Raw genomic sequence first — 24,745 nt, forward strand, 5'->3', positions numbered from 1 at the left:
CCTGATTGGCTGAGCACGCCATTTCTACATTTAGTTGGTTTCTTCATTTTTTACCGCAACAAGAACGAATTCTTACATGTTCTTAATTTGGAGTTTGACTTATGGAGCGAATTTGCATTGTGATCAATAGGCAATGGTATAATTCGTGGTATGTTGACCAAATTAGTGTTACCGGCTTAGTCTAAAAGCATAAGCTAGACAAATAATGGTTTTCATCCGTCCAATATCTGTCCTACGCAGCTGACAATTATCTACGCTATTAGTCTTGTGTTAAACTTTATTCAAGCTCTTTATTCAAGGCACGTAATTCAAGCTAAAACATCTCTCGCTGCTGGTTAAATTTCGTATGTGTAGTTTGATCACCGGCTTCGTTGGTTGTTAAGGTATGTCGTTTAGCCAGTTGTTTTGCGAATACTCATGAAAACAAAAATTGTGGCCCATTTAAACAAATTCTATCTTTTTCAATATCGAATAAATGGACAGCGTTTGCTTAAAGGTCTCCATAAAACGTTTTTGTGAGGATGGAGTGAAAAAAGGCTGGAGTTATGGAATTGGCACCGTTTTCGTATCTCAGAGAAGACTGAAAACGCTAAACTTTGTAACATAGAAAATACGGTTCCTTTCCTGGAAATATAAATAGCCGAGAAATATTCCATATTTGGATTTCCAAGGATAAAATCCCGAAGTGCCTATAATATATATCAATACTCGTTCTACGACCAAACTTCTGTTCAAGTCCGATGGTTTAGAAACGGAATTCGCTTATGCTGAGTTGTGTAGTAAGTTTTTTTTTTGTTTTAATTTCAAGTTGGAATCTCGCAGCAAAATTTTTGCAGTAAAGTTTTGTTGTTAATTTTGACATCACATTTCGCTTGATTTATTTTGATATTAGTAGGTTTTAAATAAAACTCAGACAATTTTCTACCCGTGGGGTTATTCATCATTAGTTTTATATTAATATAATGAAACCGCTAAATAAACTGACGCAAATGTCAACGATAATACTTCATCGTGATTATTAGAAAAATGTTACGTTAACAAATTACTGCTGTTAACCTAAATTTCTTTTGCTCGCAAAGTAAAAAACGAAGCATTAATCACATCAGTAAAAGGTGGAAAGTATTTTCCAAAACATGGAAGAGTTTTGTTGACAGGTGCAAAAATTTCCACTCCACGTAATAGTTTATTTGGTCGCCTTTGACGTTTAATTTGCCGTCACTTTGTTGAACCAAGAAAATATTTTTGTTTGGTTGTTCTTTATCACCCCCAAAAAGCTAATTTCTAAGCTGAAATGCTTTAAAGTTAGGGAATTTCTTCTCTTTTCACATTGCATACTTTAATTAATAAAAAATTATGATGGCCATAAAATGATGATTTGAGATAACAGAGTTTCAAATAGTTAAAGGCGAGTGTTTTCCGCTTTTCTTTCTCTTAGTAATATTCATTCTTTTTTTTTTCCAGATTTCTTTGCAAAACAAATTCGAAAACAGGCACACCTTTCTTCTTTCTAACATCGCAGTAATAAAAATTAACAAATGACAATCATGTAAACTTGAAAAAGGGAGCTGTCTGCATACGAACTGATCGCATTTTCATTGGCTTAAAAGGACAAGTAAAGTGACTGTCAAATTAACCTACGCTAAAACTCTACTGGTGTTGAGCATAATAAGTTGCTGCCGAGAAGCTATCTGTTTGCATTTTCCGTTTAAAGATCAACAGTTGTAGCCGACGAGTTATCAATGCAACTACGTTTGAAAGAAAAGGGAACCTTGGATTTTAACCTTGGGCCATAAGTATTTGTAACGATTTTATCTTTGAAAGTTATCTCCGCCTACTTGGATGGTAAGTTTTATTTCCCAAATTTCTTTATTATGTTTTTTAAGCTGTCGCCTTTTTGGAAAACTTACGCGTGGTGATAGAATTGCCACCGTTTGCGTATTTGAGAGTACCTTTATTGTTAACTTTAGTAATGTTACGTTAAGAAATTCCTGCCCGGCGGCTAATGCTAACGGCGTTAGCCTAAATTTATTTAAAACGCGAAGTAAGAAACGGAAGCATTAATCACATCAATAAAATGTGAAAATATTTTCCAAAACATTGAAGAGTTCTGCTGGCAGGTGGAAAAATTGTCACTTCACGTAATAGTTCATTTGGTCGTCTTTTTCACGCTTAATTTGTCTTCACTACGAAGAAAATAGATTTTGCTTTATTGTTCCTTATCACCCCCAAAAGCCAATTCTCGGCTAAGCTGGTATTCTTTAAAATTAGGCAATTTCTTCTCTCTTTACATTGTTAATAAACAGCAATGATAGCCATAGCATGATGATTTGAGATAACAGTGTTTCAAATAGTTATAAAGACGAGCGTCTTTGCGTATTTCTTTCTCTTAGTAATAATTCTTCTATATTTTCTCCAAATTTCTTTACAAAACAAATTCGAAAACTGGCACAGCTTTCTTGAGTTCTTTTTTCTAACATCCAAAAACAATTTTTAATACCCTTGTAAAATTAGCAAATGACAGGTTGATGTAACTTGAAAAAGGGAGCTGTTTGCATGAAAACTGGTCGTATTTTCATTGGTTTTGAACGACAGGTAAACTGACCTTCAAATTAACCTACGCAAAAACTCTACTTGTGTTGATGGCAATAACTTGCTACCGAAAAGCTATCTGTTTGCATTCTCATTTTAAAGATCAACTGTTGTAGCAGACGAGTAGTCAGTGCAAATACGTCTCAAAGAAAAGGAGATGTTGGATTTTAACCTTGGGCCTTAAGTTTTTGTAACGATCTTACTTTGAAAATTCTTTCCTTCTACTTGGATGATGAGTTTAATTTTCCCGATTTTTTTTATATATATTTTTTTTAAGCTTATGCCTTTTTAGAAAACTTACGCGTAGTGATAGAATTGGCACCGTTTGCGTATTCGAGAGAAGAAAATTAAAACGCAAACTTTTTGTGATATAAAAATGACGATTCCTTGAAAATTCGCCGTTGGTAAAAGCCATAAAATTATTATTTGAGATAACAGTTTTCAAATAGATATGAAGACGAGTGTCTCCGTTTTTCTTTTTCGTTGTAATTGTTTTCCTTTTTTCTTAATTCCTTTCCAAAACAAATTCGAAAACACACAGCTTTTCTCCTTTTAACACCCAAATATTTTTTCGTAGCCTTGTAAAATTAGGAAATGACAAGTTACTGTAAATTTGTAAAAATAGAGCTGTCTGCATGCGAACTGATCGCATTTTCATTGGCTTAAGATGACAAGTAAAACCTTCAAATTAACCTACGCTAATACTCTACAGGTGCTGTACTGAGTTCAATAAGTTGCTACCGACAAGCTATTTGCTTGCGTATTTGAGAGAAAACTGAAAAGGCAACTTTTTTGTGACATAGAATGGACGGTTCTTTCTAAAGATAATCACGTCCAAAAATTTATTTCTCCTTTTTCCTTTGGAAAAAGGAATATAAATAGCCACGGAATATTCTATTTTTGGAGTTCCAAGGATAAATTCCTAATAAAGTCCCTATAATATATTCGTTTATCCAGAATTGTATAGTAAGTTTTTTTTGTCTTCATTTCATATTGAAATTTAGCAGCAAAGCATTTATCTTCACTTTTTTCTTGAGTGATTTTGAGATTATTAGCTCTTATAAAACTCAGACAATATTCTACCCGTTTGAGATAATTTCCCGCTACATGTGCATGATCTCGGCATATTTCAGTTTTGAATTGAAGAGAAACAACAAATTAAAGTGACGCAAATATCGACGCTAGTGCATCCTGTCTTGAAGTAACTTTATCGTGATTTTTATTAATGTTAGGTTAAGAAATTCCTGCTGTTAGCCTAAATTTCTTTAACGAGCGAAGTAAGAAATAGCCAGTGAAGCACCTCAATAAAAGGTGAAAATATTTTCCAAATAATTGAAGAGTTCTGTTGACAGCTACAAAAATTCACATATCACATAATAGTTTATTTGGTCGTCTTTTTGACATTTATTTTACTGTCACTCCATTGTACCAATACAATATATTTTGTGTCTGCTTTTTTATTCCTTGACCCCAAAAAAACTAATTTCCTAGCTAGTACTGTGGTAGAGACAAACCTGACATGCTTTAAAATTAGAAATTTTCTCATATCTTCATGTTGCAGACTTCAATTATTAAACAAGGTTACTAAAAATATAAAATGCTTTGGAACCGAAAGACCTTTGACAGTTTCCTATCCATTGCAGTTGGATCCCAACAAAGAAGAAATTTATTAGGTTCTTAATTATTCTTTTGCAATCCAAAGACTAAACTACTTCAATCTTTCAGAATTTGATAGCTCATCTGACTTTTTAAAAAGTATGGCAAATGGAAAACATCACATTATAGTCTTAATTATTAATTTCATTTCGTCTCTGCTCCTGTTTTGCTTTGAACCTTTACTAGTCAAAGGAAGTTTGAAAAGTAGAATTGCAGCCTGAAATTAGAAAGTTAAATAACGAATTTTTGCCACCACTTGTTTGTTTGCATGGTTTCAAATCTTTTTGATGGTCGTTCTTGTCACCAATTGTGATCCTCAGAGAAAGTTGATTATACTCAAGATAGTCGAAAGACAGGTTACTACACTACGCATCATCAAACACGGTATATTCCTAGTTAACAATATGACGGTTCACTGAAAAATATGTCGATTTCACGTTAAGGTGTTTAATAATAACGGAAAAATCGAATGCTTTCATTTTTCCTTTCACTTTGCATTTTTTCTTTTTTTTTTTCTATATTTCTTTACAACAAAATTCGACACTAGCCACATCCGTGTTCTTTGTAAGAAACCAGCATATTTAAATAACCTTTCTATATTATCAAATTCCTAAGGTTTGAAAACGACATTGTCTGCATCTGAATTTTTCACATTTCTATTAGCTTAAACTTGAAAGGAATAACTCCTTGTTAAACAAACGTCAAAATTGCACTGGTACGTAATATATTAGTTTCTCAGGACGTGCTATCTATCTGCATTCTCCTTTTTTGTGTGCAAACAACCTCAAAAAATTAATCATGGATTGCAACCTTCGGCTTTATTTTTTTTTAAAAGATGTTGTCTTTGAAGGTTGCGAAAGACTGCTTAAAGGCTAAGTTTAATTTTCATTTCCTTAATTTCGTCTTCTTCTTCGTCGAGTCGCAGTCGGCATCTTTTGTTCTGTTCCACAATTTTTCGTGTATTGGCCGAATAAACAACATTTACTTTAATTTGGGAGAACACGAGAAGTATATTTTGTGATGTAAGAAAGAGGCTTCAGTCTTGAAAGAAAAGTTTCTTAAAGGAAAGCACTTTTTGAAATTCATTCAAGAAGCCTCATTCAAGAAGCTTCATTCAAGAAGCCTCGACTGTGCTCTGTTCTGTTGTAAAGCACGCAGGAAGCGGCTAGAGCACGAAAGAGGTGTAGGGGGAAACACGAGACGTATGTTACGCCACAAAATAACTGACACAAAATGTAATAGTAACGCAAAACGTAATACCTTTTGACGCAAAATGTAATAGTAACGCAAAATGTAATAACTTTTGACGCAAAATGTAATAACTTTGTTAACGCAAAATGTAATAACTTTTGACGCAAAATGTAATAACTTTGTTAACGCAAAATGTAATAACTTTTGACGCAAAATGTAATACCAGGAAGTAACGCAAATGTAATAACGCAAAATGTAACAGTATTTTCAGTCGGTCTTTACAGTATGTTGGGAGGGCAGGAACACAGCATCTGCGATGCTGCATTTTACCCGGGGGTTGACTTTGATTGTTGTCTGCAGATATTTGATTTCTGCTGATTCAAATTGCATCAAAAAAGAAGTACGCGATGTTTGACCATTTTAAAAGTAATTTCCCACTCTCAATAAAGCCGCGGTAAATTTTACCGTTGTAACATACGGTTACACGTGAATTGTTTATTATGGTAAATTAGTCGCCCTTCGAGCTACAATAGCTGTAGGGGAAATAATCGCTGGCGATATGACAAGATTTAATGTTATCAAGGACAGCGGAACATTTTCCAAGTCGTGGTGGTGGTGGGGGGGGGGGGGGGGAGGGGAGGGAGTGACTTGTAACATGAATTGAAGAAGCTGAAGAAATTCTTCTTCTCTTCCCTGTAACTTCCATCTTAACGTGAAATCTGATATATTAACAATAGCGCGAGGCAAAAGAGACTTGTTTAAATTAACATTTTTTTTTGCGGCTTCGTGTTGGTTTCAAATGAAATATCGTGATTGGCTTTCTTGCCTTGGGTATCGAAAAACCCTATTTATTTACCACGTTAAATGTTATGGGAGCTTTTTTATTCTTTTTGACATATCAATGGATATTCTCCATGGCTATCTCTAAAACAAGGAACGGGGAACGGATGAATGGGGAATGGGGAACTGGGAACGGGGAATCTCTAAAATAGCGAATCTCTAAACGGGGGAATCTCTAAAAGGGGGAATCTCTAAAATAGGGAATCTCTAAAATGGGGAATCTCTAAAAGGAGGAATCTCAAAAAGGGGGAATCTCTAAATGGGAGAATCTATCAACAAACTGGATAAATCTATGAACTTTTTAGGATTGGAGTTTTTGCTGAGAGACCTTTCGCATTTACAGCATTTGCCAACAACCAATTATATTATTGACAGTCGTTGTCATAATTACTAGATATATAAGATAAAAATAAATTGTTGTCGTCGCTTGCCGCCATATCTTCGTGGGGAGGTCTAAAAAATTTATGCCAATCTATGCCAAGGGGCCACATACAGCGAGAGAAATCGAATTTTCTGCAGCATCTTACTGCAAAACGGTAAAGATGAAAGCGCAATTGAATCTCTGAATAAGCCGTAGACTCAAAATGACTGGAACTGGAACCGGGCCTGGCATCTGCAACACGCGTCGACCATCATTAACTTGACTAGACAGACGTCTGGACGCCTGCAAAAAGCTTATCTAGTGATCAGTTCAAAAATGCAAATTGTGAAATTCGCGTTGTTTGTGTTAATGCATCAGCCTTAATGGCCTTACAATGATGTTTAACAAAATAACCCTTTCTTTAATATGTGTAAAACTAACCAATTTCCTATTATGCCTTTCGAAAGTTGCAACAAACGTCATCAATGTTTTTCAAGAAAAAAAAAAAGGTTTCACCGGTCAAGGAAAAATTCACCTTATCCGTGATGTTATCACCCACGTACCAGAGGTATGTCGGGACATGTCTGACGTAGGCCGGAAACCACCCAAATGCTAAATGTTTGTCATGTTTAGAAAGTTGAAACTAAATACCACGTTACTTTACAGTCTGGACAAATATCATTGCTATTATATGTCCTGCTAAGGTCGACCATGAAAACTCTCTTGGGTTCCGCGTTTCTTCTTGTAACTATTGCAAACAATGTGCATGCTTGATATACATGCTATATCTTCACTTGACGACGAGACATACAGCACTCTTCTTGAGCTACTGAAAGGAGAATTTAACGTCCCATTGCAACAAAGGAGCACGAAGCAGAAATCTGCTATCGTACGCTTTTGGCGCAACCGTGGCCATTTATCTCTTCAAAGAGGCAACGTATGCTTTGATGGTAAGCCAATTTTACGGAAGTCAACTGTATCGAAAGTAGTAGCGAAAGCTTTCAAAGAAACTAAAGGATCTGGTGTGAGAAAACTCTACCACCATTTAAAAGACGTATGCAGTGGCGTGGGTGAAAGAGATGTAAGATGTGTGCTTGGTAAGTCTCGTCAGCTGCATCAACGGCTAAACGTACGATTTCAAAACAAAGCTATTCTAAAGCCAGTACGAGCTAGAACTGTCCAATCCCGTCATCAAGTGGACTTAGTAAGTATGGAAAGTACTCCTGTAAAGAGAAGGGGAAGAGCCTTTAAATATGTGCTGTCATTACTGGATGTGTTTAGCCGGTACCACTGGCTTGTTCCACTGGAAGGAAAAAGAAGCAGCTCGATCGCAAAGGCAATGTCTACAATTTACAAAGAGCATGGTCCTCCCCGTGTCCTTCAACATGATCAGGGACGGGAATTCGACGGTGCTGTTAAAAAATTGTGCAATAAACTCGGTATTAAAATAATTAAAGGGCGTCCATACCACCCACAATCACAGGGAAAAATCGAACGGTCCCACAGATCGTTTAAGAAGAAGGTGATGTATGACTTATTGTCTATGAGCAAGACTGGGGTTAACTGGGTAAAATGCTTACCGGATTATGCAAGAACTTTGAATTGTGAACCAAAGGAGGAGTTATCTTGGAAGTCCCCCTTTGAAGTGTATTACGGACGGAAACCCTTCAGAAAAAATTATATATCAGGGGCTTCTACAGCACAAGAATGGAACGTTGACGAAGAAGAGTACGAACGATTGATGTCGTCGGTTCCTAGAGATTACAACTCGCATGAATTACAAATAACGAGAATTCGGAAGGCCGCTGCATTGGCCAGTAAGAGATGCGAGAGTCGGATGATTGAAAAAGGACTGAGGAACAATCCTCCGTCAGTTTATAACATTGGGGAAAAGGTTCTTATTCGTTACCCGACGGCGAAGAAGTTATGTAGTAAGAGATGTGTCTTACCAGCTAGAGTACTTAAAAGGGATTTGCGCACTTGCAAGCATGACAAAGTAAAATTTACATATCCCGCCAAGTCTTCAAATACCTTAAGAAAATGGATTTCCGTCAATGATATAACAAGCACGACAATGAATAAAGAACATGAAAAGAAAAAACTTGCCCGCTAAAGCAGCGAGAAGAAACACAGAAAAAAATACTTTATTCCTTTCTCAAATGAAAGAAAGAAATTCACCGACATGCAGTCTAAGATTCATTTCTTAATTAGCTTTGACCCACTCAAAGACGGCAACTGTCAGTTTTCCGCAGTATGCCATGAACTTATGAAAATGGGCATATTCCGGTCAGCAGAAACATTAAGAAAGGAGATAGTGTTGTTTCTAGAATCAAATCCAAACTCTGCAGATGGTACTCCATTAGAATTTTTCTCTGGGGTACCATGGACGCAGTATCTACAATCAATGGCACGTAATGGAACTTATGGCGACCATATAACCCTGCAAGCCATAGCTAATCTATTTAACGTACAGCTTGTAATCTACTCCACACTCGGTACTTTGGCTACCCAGACAATTACCCCTGTGAATGGGTGTCCAATTGCCACTTTTTATTTAGGCCATTTTGCTAAAGGAGCTGGGGAGCATTACGTGTGTTTGGTGGACGATAGACAAGAGACAAGTGCTGCAAACGAGCTAAATGTTTCCCACTCTCTCATGGACGAAGCAGTGGTCCCGCATGGCAATAGAGAAACTGAGAAAGAAGACGATGATGATGAAGACACCAGTGATAAAAATTGCGAAACGCAAGCGCACGAAAAGGTAGACGAAGCTGAAAGTGTTCCTTACCTTAATCCGGATGTTTTAGAAAAAGTTATTAAAGCAACATTGAAGACATCTCCACAAATGCGTCAGACTCTAAGGGCTGTTTCAAGATTTTTTCAGCGAGCGGTGGACAGTGTTCCCCTTCCCCAGATTTACATTCCAGGGTTAGAAGACTGTTCCGATATACGCCACGTCAGCTTGCCGAGGATTATAAAAATGAAAGGAAAGAACAGTGGTTCAGTAATTGCATTAAGGCAACTTATTAACTCTAGTAACTGGGCAAACGCCTGGATAAGCCTTGTTGCTTGCGGCTTAGGATGGTTTGCAGTATCAAAAATCGACTGGAAAAAAAATTAATCTGTCTTCCTTGCCGGTTCAGCCAGTTGCACTGGTAGTTAAAATTTAAGTTTAAGAAGCGAAAGGTTCAGTTATAGTTCAGTTGTGTGTATAACTGAGGGTTTTCAGGTTGTGGACGATTGGCGGGATCAAAGACAGCGGTTCATCGTTAGATTATCTACTGACAAATTTCTATAACTGAAGAGTTGAAGTTTCTGTTAAAAGCATTTTAATTGTTGTTTGACATGTAAAGAACTTTTTTGTTACTGTTCGTTGCTCCGTTGGTTTGAAAACAACAATGCCTGGTGATTCGCAATAAAACTATCTTCGTTTAGTTCAGTTTCAAAACAGACTTGTCACTTGGATAGTCCTTTGATCCTCAGTGAAGCTCGGCAGAAATCAAATATCTGCAGACAAATAATCAAAGTCAACCTCCAGCTAAAATGCAACATCGCAGATGCTGTGTTCCTGCCCTCCCAACATACTGTAAAGACCGACTGAAAATACTGTTACATTTTGCGTTATTACATTTTGCGTTACTTCCTGGTATTACATTTTGCGTTAACAAAGTTATTACATTTTGGGTTAAAGGTTATTACATTTTTGCGTCAAAAGTTATTACATTTTGCGTTACTATTACATTTTGTGTCAGTTATTACATTTTGTGGCGTAAGACGTAGTCGAGTGTTTCTCTCTACTTCTTGAGTGCTCTAGACGCTTCCTAAGCGCTTTACAACAGAACGGAGCACAGTCGAGTCTTCTTAATTTGTTTTATGATAAGCGATTCTTTATTTCCCCTGCATTCACCTTCATTTTCAAAACAAACTTCATTTTCCAAACAAACAGATGTGGCGTCAGCGTGCATCTGTACTCTGATAAAGCACGCTAAAATAAGCCAATCACGATCCTTGTTAGAATGTCTCAAACGATTTGATTAGTTAAACAACACGAAAGCTGTCAGATATGTCAAAACAAGGCATCAAAGTTTACAACCTTTGCTCAGTTCGAATGTAACGCAAATCTCAGTTTGTTTATATTTTTACTTGGCTCTGTGTTTTAGTCGCTAACTTCTTCGGAAACTTCACTTTCAATCACCGTGTTATTTGTACTGTTTTTTACCTTGTATGCGCACATAATAATAATAATAATAATAATAATAATAATAATAATAATAATAATAATAATAATAATAATAATAATAATAATAATAATAATAATAATAATAAATAGATTTATAAGATTAGATGGAAAGTTCAAAACACGACGGGACGCTTTCTGGCACAGCTTCATCCCTCCAATTGTTTTCTTAAAATCCTTTTCCTAGTGCCAAAAGTTTCCAATTCATGAATTTTTCAGAAGCGATGTTTTATGAAAATTATTTGACATCGGGTTTCCACACAAACACGTTTAATTCAAGCCTGTTTGCCTACTCGTCAAAATGGCGTCGAAAGCCGTGATAAGGCCTATTGTCTTCGGTCTTTTAAACTTTAAAAGCAACAGCATGATGATTTTCCTTTCTCCTTCTCATTTTTAGATTAAAAAAATCCATCTTAGTTCAGGTTTAGAGTCGCCTACAGGCTTCATTATAGAACTAGCAAAACGAAGAGTAGATTGCGAATTCTAAATAAAATAATGTCGAAAATCGATAGCGTCATGCAGAGGAATGTAATTATAGATAGTATTGGACTGTTATTACTTTATCAGTGCCCGCTGGTTTATTTTGTCTGAAAAAATTAAAAAAAAAAAAAACTCAAAGTCAATAAAATTCTAGGATTATTGCTTCATTTAAGCATGAATAATTACGTCGTAAATAATTGATTATAGCCTTAAAGTCGAAGATATGTGTCCTAAGTCTTGATCTGTTTCCTTCAAAGGCTGGTCCCACTGCAGTATAAATTCATGAAATAACCGTACGATAACTCCTTCAAATTCAGTTCCTGAAATAGCAAGTAAGTAACGCAAGCAATTTTTTAATTACTTAGCACGTAGAATTTCTTAATGTCGGCGATAAACTTTCCGTCAAGTTATTTATTTTCTTAATAATTTTGCCCCATACCATTGACTAAACAAGCTTTACTGAGAAAGTTGAAATTAAGACTCTTCTCTTTTCTAAACTTGAGCTTAGCATGTTAAACCCTGCAGTTCTCATTTACCAGCAACTCCGACTCCTACAAGATTTTTGGAAGCTGAATAATTATGATTTCTACAATATTACGTAATCAGTTTAGCTAGAATGTGCGTTTTAACATTCCGTCGCATTGCAGAAGTTAAGAAATTCAACCATTGCAGAAACATTTAGTTGTATCAGGGTAAATAATTGTCAAATGAATAAGCAATTCAGAGGGTATTCTAACTAGACTGAGACATTCGATTCCTTTATACCTTCTTCTGACAATTTATGAAGCCCCCATCACATTCAAATCTCACAGGGTGTTAGACAAGATCTTAATATGAGAGAGAAGCCCAGGAATTTCACAAATGGGCTGATGGCGTGACACCGTTGCTCCATGCATCTGTACTCTGATAAAGCACGCTGATTCAACCAATCAGCGCGTGCGTAATATCGAAACTTTATTATAAATTAAAATTACTTTATTTTTGACAATATACCGACAAATGGTGGAAAATTTGAAAATCTCTCGCGCCGCGCGGTAAGCGATTTCTCATTGTAGAAAGATTTGTCTCGCTTTCTTGTGAACAATTAAAACTCCTGGAGGCACTCCTGGTTGCTGCGAGTCTTTTCTTTGATTGTTGTGTGAAATTTGTCCTGTTGTTGAAACTATGCTGCAAAACATTAGATGTTTCATTGTTTACATTGTAATTATAGTGCTCGACAGTTTTTCGTCAATGCATTGTATTTTTATTTTCGCCTTAGAATATAAGGTTTGAAAAATTAAATAACTTACCATGTAGTGCCGTCAAAGCAAACTTTGTTGCCATTTTGGTATTTTTTTTTGTAATAGCCGTCCCCTTCATCGAAATTATTTTTCTCTTAACTGACCGTGGCGAAACGGGAGGCCATCTTGTTTCTCTCCGGCTGCTCGGAGGCGAATAGTACTTGGCTAATCACCTCCGAGCTAGCCAATCAGCGCGCGCGAAAAGCACTATTCACTTATGTGGTATATACTTATGCACGATGACTTTGTTTTTAAGGCTATTGACATACCGGATTAGACAAGATAACAGTTCATAAATCGCTTGGAACCTTAATAGGATAAGACTACAGCTTCAGGCTTGAAATAAACGTGTTTGCATGGAAATCCGATGTCAAATGTTCATAAAACTTCGCTTCTGAAAAATTCATGAATTGGAAACTTTTGGCACTAGGAAAAGGATTTTAAGAAAACAATTGGAGGGATGTAGCTGTGCCAGAAAGCGTCCAGCCGTGTTTTGAACTTTCCATACATTTCCCTGTATTTTTTCCCCGTGACCTATTTTTAGTAGCAATTCACGGCTGGTTCGCTATACTGACAAATGCATGGAAAGTTCAAAACACGACGGGACGCTTTCTAGCACAGCTACATCCCTCCAATTGTTTTCTTAAAATCCTTTTCCTAGTGCCAAAAGTTCCCAATTCATGAATTTTTCAGAAGCGATGTTTTATGAAAATTATTTGACATCGGGTTTCCATACAAACACGTTTATTTCAAGCCTGTTTGCCTACTCGTCAAAATGGCGTTGAAAGCCGTGATAAGGCCCATTGTCTTCGGTCTTTTAAACTTTAAAAGCAACAGCATGATGATTTTCCTTTCTCCTTCTCATTTTTAGATTTAAAAAAATCCATCTTAGTTCAGGTTTAGAGTCACCTATAGGCTTCATTATAGAACTAGCAAAACGAAGAGTAGATTGCCAATTCTAAATAAAAGAATGTCGAAAATCGATAGCGTCATACAGAGGAATGTAATTATAGATAGTATCTGGCTGTGACATTACTTTAGAGCAGTCTTAAAATAAAAAAAGGCTTAACTTTGCACAACTGCCACTCTTCTACAACCTACACACGCCTTGCTTTTCAACACCATAATGCCATGGGGTGTTCATAATAAACAATACCCAACCGCTTTTAAAAAAGAATTCCCTAGAAACATGATAGAAGAGTAAACAAAACGCGAAAAGCACACAAATTTAACATGAACCAGACCCTTGCACATATTTTCAAGATTTTATTTCCACTTTTGGGCTGTTATTACTTTATCAGTGCCCGCTGGTTTATTTTGTCTGAAAAAAAGCAAAACAAAAAAACAACAACTCAAAGTCATTAAAATTCTAGGATTATTGCTTCATTTAAGCATGAATAATTACGTCGTAAATAATTGATTATAGCCTTATAGTCGAGGATATGTGTCCTAAGTCTTGATCTGTTTCTTTCAAAGACTGGTCCCACTGCAGTATAAATTCATGAAATAACCGTATGATAACTCCTTCAAATTCAGTTCCTGAAATAGCAAGTAAGTAACGCAAGCAATTTATGAATACTTAGCACGTAGAATCTCTTGAAGTCCCCGATCGATAAACTTTCCGTCAAGTTATTTATTTTCTTAATGATTTTGCGCCATACCATTGACTAAACAAACTTTACTGAGAAAGTTAAAATTAAAACTCTTCCCTTTCCTAAACTTTAGCTTAGCATGTTAAACGCTGCAGTTCTCATTTACCAGCAACTCCGACTCCTACAAGATTGTTGGAAGCTGAATAATTATGATTTCTACAATATTACGTAATCAGTTTAGCTAGAATGCGCGTTTTAACATTCCGTCGCATTGCAGAAGTTAAGAAATTCAACCATTGCAGAAACATTTAGTTGTATCAGGGTAAATAATTGTCAAATGAATAAGCAATTCAGAGGGTATTCTAACTAGACTGAGACATTCGATTCCTTTATACCTTCTTCTGACAATTTATGAAGTCCTCATCACATTCGCATCTCACAGGGTGTTAGACAAGATCTTACTATGTGGCTTCGGTTCTTAATTAGGAGAATTTAACGGCAGATTGTTTTTTCTAGATGATATTTGGGAAACGTCGCATACTCTTCAACTTTATACCGATTCCGCTGGTTTTACAGGTTTTGGGGCGATATTTGGTACCGGTCCGTTACCTGCAATTATTTATGAAAACTATGCAAATCTACTTTAAACAATTTAGGGATCATGCTGTCCCCTTATTTGTTGACTGACCAATGTTCTCCTGTTTCCTTCACTCCCTTTTATCGATTAAGTAATGTTTTGTGATATGTAGCAAATGATACTGCGCCTGATAAAATTACTTCAGTCTTCATTCCTTAAAAGCAGACGTGCTGATAAATATACAACCCGATCCTCTACCAATGATTACTTTTACATTAAACATTTCAATCTTGAGAAAGTGAAAAATTCATTCCTGAAAATTGGACCATTAGTCTGGAACTCATTACCCTTAGAATTCTGGAATTTGTCGGTGAGGGTAAAAGGCGGAAAGAGTTTGCGGAATGGCATAATTATGCGAAATACGAGATATGCGGAAGAAATAAATTAACAGAAGAGCGCGTCCTGTTTTCGGGCCAATTTTATAACAGCAGCAGTTTTCTCGATGTTGCGGACTATTAAACAACCAACCAACAGATCGAGGATTAGAAAATAAAGGCCTGAGATAGAACATGTCTGATCGCTGGTTAGGAAGTGAGAGTGAAGAAATCGATGAAGTTTCGCATTATAGGAACTAAGAATAAATTAAATTTCTAGTTGACAAAAAGAACGTGACAGCGAGTAGCCTAGACAAAAAGCAACAGCAGACTGGAGAAATAACATCAGTCCAAGGCCAAAACTATTATGTGAGAAATTTTAAATTTAATCTCGGTCATTTTATCAGACTCTTTGACGGTTACATAAGGTAACGAATAAACAATTTGTAGAACCCATGGGAAAAATATGTTCTACTTTTTCTCACCTTACATTTCGTCGAGCTACGAGTACGCAAGACACTGTTGAACTGCTGAGCTAGCTAGCTACCTATTTAATACGGCGATTCATGTAGTTCCGTTACGCGTTATCGAACTAACCATATCCGTCTTTAATTAAGGTCTATCAGTGCCAGACGTCCCAACCTAACTTCACATTTAAAAGCGAGAAAGCCCCAAAGCAAAAAAGCAGATGACAAGCATGGTGTCTAATTATGGACACTGGTTGTGTGAAAGGTTGTGAAACTATTCTTATCACAAATGCATTTTGGTCAAATTGTTCTTCAAACCCTTCCGATCTCAATATCAATAAGCGCCAATTTTCCCGCTCATGATAAATGAATCATCGAGCATACAGGGTATGAGAATTGATCTTTTACTGAGAGTTTAAAAACAAAACAATGTTTATCAATTGCCTTCGGTAAAGGATCAATCTTTGTTCTGATATAAAGACTTCACGCTACCACGTTATTTTTGTCAACCGAAGTCGCATGGAGAAAAATGAACATGAAATTTAACTTACTACGGATTTACTCATAGTTCCTTGAATGCTAAAGATATAAACAGTTTTCATCGCTTTCTTTACCCTCACTTCTTCCAAATCAACGATCAGACGATCTGATTCTCGAATTGTTGTTATATTCAGTAAGAGTCCGCAGCATCAAAAAAGCTGCTGCTCTTGTAAAATTGCCGGTGCGAAAACATGACGCGCTCTTCAGTTAATTTATTTCCCGCGTAAATCGTATTACACATAATTATGCCATTCCGCACGCCATGCCACATGCCATTCCGCAAACTCATTCCGTCTTTTACCCTCACCGGGAATTTGTCTAAATTTACTTTTCAAAAGAAGTTAAATCAAAACTTCTGGAAGTTCTCATAAAAAAAATGGCGATTAAAAAATCTCGATAATATTTAAATTTATCAACGTAATGTAATAGCTTAAACTTTTGTATCTTTTCTTTCTCCTTAAATTTACAAGTATTTACAATGTAAGTTATATTTCACATGTTATATTGCTTGCATAATCCTTAATAGAGCAATTTTCAATTGAGTGCGAAAGTAATTTCGCGTTTGTTTTGGTTTTGCTTTATCAGACTCCATGATTGGTTGTCAAATTTCGCGCCATTTTCTCAACCAATGGGAAGCCAAACCAAAACCAATCGTGCTTGGTCGCACGCGTTCTCCCGCGATTGACGTAGGTTACATGTATTTGCTTCGAGTTCTGATTGGCTGGTTGTGCTGTTTTCATTTGTAGTGATTGGCCATAGAAGTTACTTTGGTTTTTCGTTTTTCAACACTTCATTGAAAACCGCTCTATTAGAACCACCTTACCTATTACTACTAGTGCTTTAATTAGTTTAGTTTCTAATTAGTTTAGTTTAATTTTATCATTACTGGTGGTAAATTTGTATAAGTTGGAGTACATGTTATCCGCTGGATAACATTATCCACTCTTTGAACCACCGGGGTCATTTCTTTTTCCTGTTCTAGCTAGTATTTCGACCCAACCCTCACTTCATTTGTTATGATAATTATCATTCCATAGCAAACGTCTGGATCTCTCATGGCTTCAAATAAGACGACACTGCTTCCTCTTCTGCTAGGGCTGTGTGAGCTGCTGTGTGACGTAAGCGCTCAGTGCAAAGCAAGCGAATATTCTATCTTACAGACGAGGCTACAGAATCACGTGTTTAGACAAATCAAGACGTCCAAGGGCTTTGAGTGTTTCTTCGCGTGCCACAATGACGTACGATGTCAAAGTTTTAATTACGTCATTACTCAGGATATATGTCAGCTAAATAACCGCACCAAGGAAGCCAGGCCTGTGGACTTTGTCCCCAGCGTCACCAGTTATTATTATGGACGAGTAGAGAACAGAGGTGTGAATAATTCAATGATCACAATGCTGGTGTCTTGTAGCTAACACTTGTCTTGCAGCGCTTTATCTTATATTTGTTCACTTAGAGGCAACACGCATTGAAAAAGATTTTAAATTGAGGGTTAATAAAACCAAAACCAAAGTAATTACTCTGGACAATCACAAAAACGTAAACAACACAATAAACCAATCAGAAGTCGAAGCGTCAAGCGAAGGGAGAACGCGTGCGAGCAAGTGTCTGGTTTTTGTTTGTGTCTCATCATCAGGGCTGAGAAAGTGACGCGACTTTTTTCAACCAATCACTGAGCGTTGGTAAAACAAAACAAAAGCAAACAACACTCATTGGAACACCGCTCTTTAAACTGGCTCTACAAACTGCTCTATGTTAACAAAGAAGACAAAGTGGAAGAGATAAACGAATTATAGCGAAACAATAGGCATGGCAAATAGTTTTGAAAGATAGACCCATGAACGTTCGGTTGCTTTTGCTAGCATAGATAGCGCTCTCTTTTTATTTGTTAAATCGTTGCCTATATTTTCAAAAACAAATTACCCATACTTCGAAACATGCCGCCATTAAAAGTCACTGAGAAAAGCAAACGAAAACAATCAATATTTTTTGCTTATTTTTAGTTGCACTTGGCTCCATTCCTGAGCTGCCAGCAGAATCATGTAAAGAAATCAAAGCAAGTGAAGGAAAGGATGCCGCTAGCGGCAAATACTGGTTTGATTCCATTAAACCTGGAAAGACTATCCTCGCTGACTGCGATATGAGTACAGAAGGCGAGTATCTAGCTGGAATTTGATAAAATAAGCGCTACATCAATACCTTTATTCCACTCTTTTTCAGTGGCCCCTCCTTTCCCCTTCAAGCCCTTATCAATCTCCAAAGTTTGTAGACTAACTTTATTTGTGCAATGTGTGTAGGACGGTCAAAATTCAACATTTCTTGGGGGAGAGGGGTAAGGCACCTATCCCAAACCTTACGACCGGCATTATGCGTTTATACACACTCGACTGAAGAAACGGTGCCCCGTGCAAAGTGTGAATCGTCAACGGTACGACCTGATGGAATTATGGAGTGACATTATTAGTAGTGCATATTTCTTTTTTTTCCTCTTTCTCTTTCTTTCTCCTTCTCCGCGAGAAACATGTAAATTTTTAAGCCCTAAAAACCGTACGTGCTTTTATTTATAGGTCAAACGCTTCCCATAAAGCTGTTGTCTTATCGTTCATGGTTTGTATCTTTTACCTGGCAACGTGCGTCTTTATTATCGAGGTGTTGTATACTGTTTCTACATATTGCTTGGTTTTACCAACTCCCAAACATTGGTTTTCACCATCCCCCCCCCCCCCCCCCCCACCAACCGACACAACACGACAGGTTCTTTAGAAAATAACCCTAACCTGTAATGTTTTTCCATGTCTTTTTTTATCATGGTGCAAACTATATCTTTTTGGTTTTTTCTTCTTTAAGTCTTCGACAGGGATCCTCTGCAGTTTCTAATAATATATATATATATATATATATATATATATATTTTTTTTTTTTTTTTTTTTTCAATATATAACAAACTTGTATGTTACATTTTTCACAGACATTAATGAGTGCACAGCTTCTCACCTGTTATGTCATTCTAACGCCATCTGTATCAATACCCACGGTTCGTACCATTGTTCCTGTTTACCTGGCTTTACAGGAGATGGCGAACACTGCACAGGTAAGACGCCGGACTTACAAGTGACGAAAACAACCATTTTTGCACTTTTCTAAAACAAATGAGATAGTTTAACGACAATGCATCTGTCCTGTGGAATAGTAAGTCTGCATAGCCTGTTGTGGAGGAACGTAATTAACTTGGATAAAATAATCGTTAAAAGTACGGTCGGTATTTTCTTATTTTGAAGATGGATTGTTTAACGATATAAATAGTTCATTTTTTTCTCTACTCGCCCTTTTGCTTTCAAAATTTTTTTCGGCGTTCTGAAGTGCTCAGATAACTTCAAGAGGGGCCGTTTTAAACGGTACAACCTTGTCGTACGAGACATCCTGGGGAAGAGCTAAGGATCAAGTTATTTCATGACTGAAGGAGATGAAACGTGCAACTTGCTTGCAAGTGGCTGTCACACCCGACATGCAAAATGTCGTAAAATCTGTAGTTGCAAGCAATATGTCTGTTTATAGGAGAGAAAAAAGTCAAGGATTAGCTAAGTCGCCATCTTACCGTATAAATGCTTCAAAACTGAGGAAAACTTACGTTACAACTTAGCTAAGCCGTGGTTTAGGTAAACCTAACCTTCCTATGAACAACAATTTTCCTTGTACTTTGCGTCTTAGCTAAGCTTAAGCCGTGGCTTGTTTTTAGTCTCTCATAAACGACCCTATTGCTAAATAACGAGAGTTGTATACGGATTTTTTGAACGCTGTGAGTAGCGCGTGTTGTCGCACGCGGTACAAACCGTAACAGACAGCACATAACAGACGTAATTAAACGTTTTACCATCTAAATCGGCGTCAATTAAAAGGTAGTTTTGAACTAACTTTTTTATGTTTTTGTATTTAATGCAGACATAGATGAGTGCACCAGCGGTACTCACACTTGCCTTGTGGATACAGCAACATGCACAAACACTATTGGATCATACAATTGTTCTTGCAAAGCTGGTTACGTTGGAGACGGAAATACAAGTTGCATTGCTCCAGGTAAATTATATTATTTCGATTTGTTTAAAATGATTTTAGCTGTTACTTTTAAAATATTTGTTAGTTTATTCGCAACTAAAATTAATTCCAAGTATAAAAATGGGCCAGTAACCAGGTGGATTAATCGTAACAAATAAAACGTTTACTTAACGTAACTGTCATTTAATATATAGACATATAAACTTAAACGTTTTTTTAAAAAACCCCAACGTTTCGGCTAAAACTTCAGCCTTCATCAGGGGAAAGACAGTGATGATAATTTTTACAAAGAGCACGATGTGTATAAAGAAAAATGCAAATTTTGAGCTAATTAAGTCTTGACCTTTAGTTTTGTCCTTTAAACATTTAATGCTACAAAAATCAGTATGCTTTAAATAAAATAATATTATCAGTTTGTAGTTTTGAAGGGGAAGCAAAAATTGTCCTTGAATACATTACTTCCTTACAACATGATTTATTTTCAACACGATTCTTGGGAGCAGTTTAATAAGATGTTTACAGTTGAAACCAACAATCTAGGAGCTTGGTTTTACACGCTCATGAAAAGAAAGAATTCAATAAACGCCATTAGAAGTCTTTAATGATAATTATAAAACTTGTTTATGAGCTTTTCATGGAGTCAGTCTTTCTGTCTGAACTTATAAAACCAACCGTCCAACACGTGAACTATAAATGTAAAACTTATATCGAATGTAATTGACCCCAGCTAACATACATTACATGATAAAACAAATTGAACTACGCTGAATTCAAAGCAATACATTTGCGTATTCTAATCTTTCGAATTTTTATTTTGTCCTCAAATATCATTTAAACCGGGACTTGTTTGGTCTTCTGGGACCAGAAGTAACGGTTAAATGAAGTTCGAGGACAGGAAATAGGGAGCTAACGAGGACAGATGAACGAAAATCCTTCATATATTTTTGATTTAACAGCCATCAATCAAAACTAGCAAAAAAAACCCTCTGATGAAACCTTTTTTCAATGTAAATGTTACCGTAAGAACTTAATTTTTAAATTAAAAGGAAAAAAAAAAAAAAAGAAAAGATAAGAAAAAAGTTTTGGTTGCCATGGTGACGTCAATACCATGAGAGAGGATACCATCTCCGGTCTACGTTTGTGCTTCTCAAAGCTTCCGACGAGCTTTCGGGGCAGAAAAGTAATTTTCCCTTTTCTAGAGACTTTCGGTTGTTTTTCGTCAAACAAACTCAATGTGTTTCTTGGAAAAATTATCAAAAAAATTGTTTACGACGCTGCAGATTTGTCTCTTCAGTACAAGTATTTGCAGTTGTCCAGTATTAACATCGCTCTCCTCCTTGCAGTTCTATCTGACACTTGTCATGGCACTTGTTATTCCAATTATTTAAGAACGGTGCCCACTTTTGTCATTGCGCATACGTTCTGCGCATCTCGAGATAATCACGTTTCCTATGGTTGGTGCTTACAAATACAGGGATATTTTTGCGTGGTTTAAAAATGCGGAGAAAGCAGAACTCAGCAAGTGCTCTTGGTACCCAGAAAGAAAATTGAGGGCAACCATGCATTGTTTAGAAATAATAAAGCTACAATTTGCAAAAAAAAAAAAAAAAAAAAAAAACAGCCATTCATTGCTTTGTATTTTACTGTTTTTAAGATTAATTCTCTAAAAATGCGTGGTTACCCCCAATTTTCTTTTTGGATTCCTATAGCCCTTGCATAGATCTGTTTTCCCGCATAGTCATAAACCATGAAAAATACGTCTTTGTTTATTACAATTCCGCAGTTGTTGCCCTCTTAGTTGTTTGTTTGTTTGTTTTGCTGTGATTGTTGAAGGGAAAGTCTAAATATAACATATAACAAAGCACTTAATGTATGGTTTTGTTTTCCCTCGAGTCCTGATGTTTTCCTCCAGTCGACTTCGTCTCAGGAAACATGAGGACTATCGGGAAAACAAAACTAACTGTTTCCCTCGGGACCATACATTAAGTGTATATTTTAAAAACTGCAAAAGCCGTGAACGAAGATCCTGCTTGCTTGTACGTTGGATCTCACAGGAGATCTAATCAGCCAAACTTGAAAAATAGACGATGAGAAGTCCAAAGACTACTGCAAAGCTGACACAACGTAATATATTTTAAAACAATATTTCGGCTGGCCAAACCAGCCTTCTTCAGGTTTAGATGTTACTAAATTATATAAATGAAATTACAATATATATCATGGAGGATGTTGCAATACATGGGAGCAGCGGAAATGAGGTTTACAAGGTGGTACCAAAGGATGAGGAAATAAGTAAAATAAAATATTTATTTTATTTTATTTTATTTTATTTTATTTTATTTTATTTTACTTATTTCCTCATCCTTTGGTACCACCTTGTAAACGTCATTTCCGCTGCTCCCATGTATTGCAACATCCTCCATGATATATATTGTAATTTCATTTATATAATTTAGTAACATCTAAACCTGAAGAAGGCTGGTTTGGCCAGCCAAAATATTGTTTTAAAATATATTACGTTGTGTCAGCTTTGCAGTAGTCTTTGGACTTCTCATCGTCTATTAAGTGTATATTGTTTCCTAGAGTGTCAAAATTACCTATCTGTGACCGGATATGGCAGGAAGAACACTTACGTCACAACTCATGTGTATTGCGACAGTGGCCTTGGTCCAGGATGGATTCGTTTCAATGGAGCCGCGGGTAAAAAAATGCCTACGTCATGCGTTCCCACAAATAGATGCAATACCCATTCCCCTGATTGGTTAAATGGTGCTCATCCTACAGTAGCTGATGGGAAAGTTACAAGGCAGGTCTGCTTTAACTACTTCGGCAACTGCTGCAATTGGTCCACCAACATTCAAGTGCGCAACTGTGGAGGTTTCTTCATCTATTACATCAGTGGCACGCCTCCAGAACACCGCTGCAATCTCCGCTATTGTGCCTCGGACTAAAACTGAGGCAGCGTGGCCGAACGTTTAGAGCGCTGGCTTGTACTCCGGAGGTTCCTGGTGCACGTCCCGCCCTGATCACTAGCTAGAGTTGTTTCTCAATAGCTCTGAGTTCAATTCCTCGGCCGCGCTTGTAAATAGCCAGCTGGTTTGCCTCCTGTCAGTTGGGGTTTTTAACCAGGTTATGCCGAGTTTAAGGGTCCGTTCGATTGACCCTTTTCCGGAATAGGAATACATACAATGATTACTAGAAATCCATCATGAGAGGTTTTTGGAATTAGCAGAATGCAAAATGTCTCGTAAATTACTGGTTTTCACCGAAAGTTTGAAGATACGTTTCCTCAAATTTACTTCAAAAGAGAAATGTTATCGGCTATTCCGCTTATTTTAATTCCGGTCAATCGAACGCGACCTGAATTATTTAAAAATGAAGTTACAAATGCTCGGCCCCAATAGGAACAGTGTGCTGTAAAGGTTAATGATTCACTTTTATTTATTTGTTATTCTTCTCAAGCAGTTTAAGGCCTGGGTTTGAAGGGTGTTCAGAAATTATGAATGATCCCCTATATCTTCGGTTTGTCTGCCTAGAACAGGATGAAATTTTCCCTGAATATTAAACTTGATGTTTTCTTTTGCCTTAACGTATAATTTTGATCACGTGACACATCACGTGAACAAAAATGGAAATTTCGTAAATCGGCGATATGGTGGCGAATTTTCTTTATATAGATAACTGAATTAGTGTTTCCGAAGCAGATTTTAAATATTAAACTTTCTACGTTTGGAATGATTGTCCTTAAGTTTTTAAATTGGAGAAATTAACAATCAAAGGTTGAATTGTGGACTAAAAAATGACCTTTGTCCTGATAAATTTTTTCTGGAGAACAATGGACGATCATTCCAAACGTGAAGCGATGGAGATATTTAATCTTTATTAGAAACGCGTTTTTGTGTGATGTTTTCTCTTAAAACCGTCGCCTACCTGTCAAATCTTTGCTTTTTTTCACAAAAACGAGCACGTGACGTGTCACGTGATCTATAGTACCACTTATTACGCTTAGAAATTTTCAGAATGATGAGATCTTTTTATCTTCCAAATTTCAGTTCAGTGCCATTGAATTTGTTAAAGTTATCTAGAATAAACCATTTTTCCTCTTAAAAGCCCTTAACCCAGGCCTTAAAGTGCTTGAGTTACTTTCGTTATGGCAGACTTTCAAACAAATAGAGGATGTCATGTTAATTAGAAGTGGTATCGAATTTCGATGCTCGGAACTTAGGTAAGTCTGTGCTTAAAGTAAGTAAAGCAAGAAATAAGTTAAACGTACTATGTGAAAATATTTCGCCGCCGAGAACTCGAGCAACGATTTCCTCCAATCAAGGCAGACGTGATAACCGCTACAGTTCAGTTCAGTTTATTGATTGCATAAAACACACAAATACAACATTAACAAATTAAACCAAAGAATCTGCAAAAAACCGCACAACGAAAATGCTGCAAGTGCATGCAGGATCTGTGAAAGATCTAATCAGCCAAAAATATAAATGACTCAAATTTCTGCA

At 36.6% G+C, this 24,745-nt stretch overlaps 1 protein-coding gene across 4 annotated transcripts; it reads left to right on the forward strand.

Moving 5' to 3' along the window:
- The first annotated feature begins 313 nt into the window (after nucleotides 1–313).
- Nucleotides 314–23,687, forward strand: LOC146450665 (uromodulin-like). 4 transcript variants are annotated; one of them, XM_085100118.1, is made up of 7 exons: nucleotides 314–383; nucleotides 11,612–11,686; nucleotides 17,222–17,555; nucleotides 18,188–18,337; nucleotides 19,153–19,275; nucleotides 20,124–20,258; nucleotides 22,821–23,687. In XM_085100118.1, exons 3-7 carry the CDS (start codon nucleotides 17,240–17,242, stop codon nucleotides 23,186–23,188), a joined length of 1,092 nt encoding a protein of 363 aa, XP_084956244.1. In that variant the 5' UTR covers nucleotides 314–383; nucleotides 11,612–11,686; nucleotides 17,222–17,239; the 3' UTR covers nucleotides 23,189–23,687. The 4 variants fall into 4 exon arrangements, with proteins under 4 accessions (XP_084956244.1, XP_084956243.1, XP_084956246.1 ...); XM_085100117.1 differs by lacking the exon at nucleotides 314–383 and adding an exon at nucleotides 1,711–1,842; XM_085100120.1 differs by lacking the exon at nucleotides 314–383 and having other exon boundaries at nucleotides 11,011–11,686.
- The last annotated feature ends 1,058 nt before the right edge of the window (nucleotides 23,688–24,745 follow it).

This window comes from Pavona decussata, unplaced genomic scaffold (genome assembly GCF_977016875.1).
Source record: "Pavona decussata unplaced genomic scaffold, jaPavDecu1.1 SCAFFOLD_433, whole genome shotgun sequence".
NCBI classification, from domain to species: Eukaryota; Metazoa; Cnidaria; class Anthozoa; order Scleractinia; family Agariciidae; genus Pavona; species Pavona decussata.

Bases quoted from the DNA above. Each gene is read 5' to 3' on its own strand.
- LOC146450665 (XM_085100118.1), top strand. From the start codon at position 17,240: ATGGCTTCAAATAAGACGACACTGCTTCCTCTTCTGCTAGGGCTGTGT. The intron at 18,338-19,152 runs GCGAGTATCTAG...CATTTTTCACAG, and splicing joins CTGCGATATGAGTACAGAAG to ACATTAATGAGTGCACAGCT. The intron at 20,259-22,820 runs GTAAATTATATT...ATTGTTTCCTAG, and splicing joins TACAAGTTGCATTGCTCCAG to AGTGTCAAAATTACCTATCT.